The 5,773-nt window shown below is 38.0% G+C and overlaps 1 protein-coding gene across 1 annotated transcript; it reads right to left on the bottom strand.

The window, feature by feature from the left end:
* Positions 1-215: 215 nt before the first annotated feature.
* LOC134266263 (dentin sialophosphoprotein-like) lies at positions 216-5,227 on the bottom strand (the record flags this gene model as incomplete). Its single annotated transcript, XM_062748483.1, has 3 exons — positions 4,196-5,227; positions 3,929-4,006; positions 216-305 (listed from the first exon to the last, which is right to left on the bottom strand). Coding segments are annotated over exons 1-3 (1,200 nt in total), but the record flags the coding sequence as incomplete, so codon positions are not given.
* Between the last annotated feature and the right edge of the window lie 546 nt (positions 5,228-5,773).

Genomic DNA, 5,773 nt, shown 5'->3' with positions numbered 1-5,773 from the left:
CTCCTCTGTGTCATTGGGGATGTTACCACGGTAGATACTGGACGGGAAAATACTGCAACAACAACACAATTGTCAAGTGTTTGTTTGCTCTTGATCAGGTCTAACACTGATCTCTTAGATGTATATCATTCATTAACTGTTGATTTCACATCAGAACATGATAAAAAATAATTTATACCGTATTTATGATTTAATGCTGTAAGTGCCCACCTTACAGATGTCCCTGGCCTGTCACCTATCTTCTGTTTTGCAAGCTGATTCAAGATCGATTCACAACGTTCACCTCCTTCATCCAGAAAAATTACCTAAAATCATACAAATAAAGATTCTATATATGTAAAACTTTAATCCCTGATTTTAGCCCCATGGCCCATGCATCTGACTTTCAGTCTGCTTTCTCAAGATTTTTTTATGCAATTGAACAAATTTGAAATTCATCTTTCTGGCCCAGTGGTACTCAAGATGAAGAGTTTTAAAAGTTGTCACTACTTTGGGATCAGTAATATTTCTTGTGAAAAGTTTACAGACAGACATTCATCAGGATACACGTACAGATGAATGCAGGACAAAATGAGATAAACAAGAGGCCCAAGGGCCTTGAATCGCTCTTCTGATAAATTGTACAATCTATCACTTCTATTTGAAGCCTCTAGCCCTAAGTATCCTAAGACCCAAGTTGCATCAACTAACAAAGTTTGATGATTCTTAGCCAATTAGGACTGAAGATATTTTAATAATAAAGCTATAAAAAAAACCATAAGTACGTCACAGTGACCTACTTTAAGATTGAAGTTTTCTGAGGACTGAAGATGCATTAATAGACAAAGATTGAAGATTCTAAGCCAATAAGTATTTGAGATATTTAAAAGTAGGTCACCGTGACCTACTTTTTTGTATACATTCTTTGAAAACCCAAGATACATCAACTGACAAAGTTTGATGATTCTAAGCCAATAAGTACCTGAGATATTCAAAAGTAGGTCACCATGACCTACTTTTTGGTCCACATTCTCCGAAAACCAAAGATGCCCCAACTGACAAAGTTTAACAATTCTCTAGGTCAACCAGTACTTGAGATATGAAAATAGCCATAAAATGTCAAAAGTAGGTCAAGGTGATGTAATTTTTGGTTTGCGATCCCTGAAAACTCAAGTTGCATCAACTGACAAAGTTTGATGATTCTAAGCCGATATGTACCTGATATACTTAAATATACCCATAAAATGTCAAAAGTAGGTCACCATGACCTACTTTTTTGTCTACATCCTTGGAAAACCCAAAATGCATCTACTGACAAAGTCTGATTATTCTAAGCCAATAAGTATTCAAGATACTTAAATATAGCCATATAATGTCAAAAGTAGGTCACTGCGACCTAATTTTTGTAGACGATTTTCGAAAACCCAAGATACATCAACAGACAAAGTTTGATGATTATAAGCCAATAAGTACCTGAGATATTCAAAAATAGGTCACGATGACCTACTTTTCGTTCGACATTCTCTAAAAACCCAAGATGCATTAACAAGCAAAGTTTGATGATTCTAAACCATTTGTACCATAGATACTTAAATAAAGCCATTAAATGTAAAAAATTAGGTCACTGTGACCTACTTTCTGGACATCATTCTCCGAAAACCCAAGATGCATCAACTGATGAAGTTTGATGATTCTAAGCCAATAAGTACTGTAGATACTTAAATAAAGCCATAAAATGTCGAAAGTAGGTCACAGTGACCTACTTTTTGGTCATCACTCTCCAAAAACCTAAGACGCATCAACTCACAAAGTTTGATGATTCTAAGCCAATAAATACCTAAGATACTAAAATATAGCCATAAAATGTTGAAAGTAGGTCATCGTGACCTACATTTTGGTTGACATTTTTCAGAGTCCCAAGATGCATCTGCTGACCAAGTTTGATGATCCTAGGTCTGAAGGTAATCAAAATATGCCTTTTTAAACAATTCAAAAACAAATGCCTGCAAAATTCAAAAAGTAATTCACAGTGACCTACTTTTTCATAAATACGTTTTAAGGTCCAAAGATGCATCAACTTACAAGATTTGATGATTCTAAACCTCTCAATGTCTGAAATAATGGGATTAAATGTTATAAAAAGAATTAGTCATCAAGTTCAAAAAGTAGGTCACGGTGACCTACTTTTAAGTTGTCGTTGTTCAAGGACCCAAGATGCATCAACTGACAAAGTTTGATGATCATAGGCCTTAAAGTGTCCAAAATATGCCTTCAAATCAATTTTTTTAAAAATGCCCACAAAATTTAAAAAGTAGGTCACCGTGACCTACTTTTGTGTTAACATGATGTGAAGTCCTAAGATGCATCAACTTACAAGATTTGATGATCCTAGTCCTAAAACTAAGCAACATATAAACGTTTTTAATATTTGTAAATTTAGGTCAACTTTGAAGTGACCTTGAGACCACGCCCTTTGCCCAAGGGTGATGCCTTGAACAATTTTTAATCTTCGACATATCCTGATCCTTGTATGTAAGTTTGGTGAAAATCTGCCTGGTGGTTCTGGAGAAGAAGATTTTTTAGCAACCAGTACTTTTCGTTTTGTTTTCCTGATTATCTCCCCTTGTTTAAGGGTCCCAACCCTTATTTTAGTATAAAAGGTAGCCCTTGGGCCAAGGATACCCTGTGACAAAGAGTTTGATACTGATTGGCCAAGGGGTTCTTGAGTTATGGCCCATATTCTAACAAGAGGCCCAGGGGCCACAGCGCTCACCTGAGCACATCAGCTCGGAAAAAAACACATCAGATCAGAACTGAAAGTTTACTGAGGGGGGGGGGGGGGGGGGGGGGGGGGGTACTTGAAAAGAAGATTTAAAAAGGTTTCCCTATATATTTCTATGTAAAACTGTGGTCGGCCATTTTTGCCACACCCTTACCCTGGGGTCATGACTTGAACAAACTTGAATCTACACTACCTGAGGATAATTTCACATGAGTTTCATCTTTCCTGTTTCAATGGTTCTTGAGAAGAAGATTTTTTAAAGATTTTTCCTATATATTCCTAGTATGTAAAACTTTGATCGGCCATTTTGGACCCGCCCTACCCCCGGGGGTCATGACATGAACAAACTTAAATCTACACTACCTGAGGATGATTCCACGTAAGTTTCATCTTTCCTGGCCCAGTAGTTCTTGAGAAGAAGATTTTTAAAGATTTTTCCTATATATTCCTATGTAAAACTTTGATCGGCCATTTTGGCCCTGCCCTACCTCCGGGGGTCATGACTTGAACAAACTTGAATCTACACTACCTGAGGATGATTCCACATGAGTTTCATCTTTCCTGGCCAAGTGGTTCTTGAGAAGAAGATTTTGAAAGATTTTTCCTATATATTCCTATGTAAAACTTTGATCGGCCATTTTGGCCCCGCCTTACCCCCGGGGATCATGACTTGAACAAACTTAAATCTACACTACCTGAGGATGATTCCACATGAGTTTCATCTTTCCTGGCCCAGTGGTTCTTGAGAAGAAGATTTTTTAAAAATGCCAATAATTTTTCTCTAATTCATGATTATCTCCCCTTGGAAAAGGGCGTGGCCCTTCATTTGAACAAATTTGAATCCCCTTTACCCAAGGATACTTTGTGCCAAGTTTGGTTGAAATTGGCCCAGTGGTTCTTGAGGAGAAGATGAAAATGTGAAAAGTTAACGACGACGACAACGACAACGACAACAACAACGACGACAGACGACGGACAAATTTTGATCAGAAAAGCTCACTTGAGCCTTCGGCTCAGGTGAGCTAAAAAGTTAATGCACACCGCACACCGCACAAATGGCCATAGCATTAGCTCTTTGAGCCTTTGGCTCAGAAGAGCTAAAAATTGTGATGACAAATGAACAATTACATCATTAAGATGACAACTGGATAATTATGGTGATCTTACCTGATAGAATTCTCCATTTTCTGTCTTTTGAACAGAGAAGTTATCAATAGAGAAGGATTCTACAATGGCCTTCACTGTCTAAAAGTAAAAAGAAAGCAATTTCAAATGCACCATACATGAATTACACTAATCTTTTATTCAATACTGAACTCGGAATAAATTATTTTCAATTATTCTTTCATGTTTCTGAGAAAGTTTATAAATCTTTATAAATTAATAGGATTATATTCTCTACTGTTTAGAATTCAATATTTCCCGTTTGTGTACCTCTACCAGTGGTTCCTCATCTAGAAAGCTGACAGTCTGAAAGTTAACGTTTTCCACCTCCGAGAGTCTGTCGTCAGACAGGGATGCTGGGACGGGGAGTTTCTCGTGGAGCCTGAGGGGCGGGACAGATTCCGACTTCTCTAAGTGTTTAACGGTGTCCTCAATCTGATTCTGTCTACTTAAAGCTTCATCCAGTTGGAGACTGTCCTCTGCTGCTTTCTCGACTTGAAATTTCTTTTTTGGCGGTGCTGTGCTTTGTTCTCCATCCTCCCCTCCTTCCCCCTTGTTAACATCTCCATTCTCATGTGGTTCTACTGACTTTTCTTCCAGGAGTTCTTTCTCCTTTTCAATATTGTTATTTTCTGTTTTACTATCATTAGATCCCACTGCCTCTGCAGCTGAAATGTCTGTGTTATTCTGTACTGTTGCCTCACATTGCTGTTCAGGGTTTAAAGGTATCTGTTCTGAATCTTTTTCTTCATTGTTATTCTCACGGCTGATGGCAGCTTTTAAAACATCTGCAAATGAAACATTCTGTGTTGTGTTCTCTTCTGTCACCGTTTTATTCTGGTCTAAGGTCTCATTCCCATTAGAAGATTGCCCTGGATCTGCCTTATTAGTACTCTCAGCCTTGCCGCCTTCATTTTCACACAATATCTTGTCTTTTTCTTGTTTTTGTGTCACATCCTCATTGTCACTAGTTTTACCCTGTGCTCCTGTTGTATCGCCTAGTTCCTTATTTGTGTCTTCGTCCCCAAAGTCCCAATCATCATCGTCCTGCGTTTCCTCTACTTTCGGTTTCTGCTCCTTTAACTCGTCTTCCTTGACTTTTTCTGTCTTAGTCAAGTTATCACTGTCAAGATCCGCGTGTTCTTCGTCGTCTGTCACATCTAATTTTTCGTTTGATTTATCATCTTCGTTCTTAGTCTCCTTCTCGCTACTGTCATCGTCCGACTTTTCTTCAGACGCCGACTTTGACGGTCGTTCATCCTCGTGAACTGGAATCTTAACAACAAACAAAAACGAAGTCATTTCGTACGCTGTGCATTAACATTATTGCTGAAAACAGCTTCACTTGTTACTAGAATTCTTATCTTTTTATCTTTCTTCCAAATTTTCGGTGTCTTTTGCGGCCATCTTTAAAACTCTATTTTGTAAGTCAACACCGGATGCCCGATTTCCGGAAACGCAATAAATAAAAAACTAGAGGTACTGTGAGCGATTAGCTCACTAAATGATACCCCCCGCCTCCCATATGGTTATAACTGGTGAAAAAGTCCATGTTTTCCTGTCGCCGGGAAACCCAAAATATGTGTCGGATCAAAAAGTAAAATAGGAGGTGCACAATGGCAACATGTAACTAGTGCTAATTGTAACGGATACCGTTACAGATGTTCCCCAAACGCTCCCCAACTCCCTTTTGGAGCCATATTCCCTGTAAGCTTCATTAAATAAGACAAACTCTATGCATCTGAGATTTTAACAACATTTACAAAGAAGTTATTAAATTATTAAAAAAAAAATACGCTCATTCAAGTGTATGTTTGATTTTACTCATTTCACGTGCACGCACGTGCA

This window comes from Saccostrea cucullata, unplaced genomic scaffold (assembly GCF_032062105.1).
Source record: "Saccostrea cucullata isolate Sc308-1 unplaced genomic scaffold, CSIRO_AGI_Scuc_v1 ctg10192, whole genome shotgun sequence".
Taxonomy (NCBI): Eukaryota; Metazoa; Mollusca; class Bivalvia; order Ostreida; family Ostreidae; genus Saccostrea; species Saccostrea cuccullata.
This window is presented reverse-complemented; position numbering and strand designations above follow the sequence as displayed.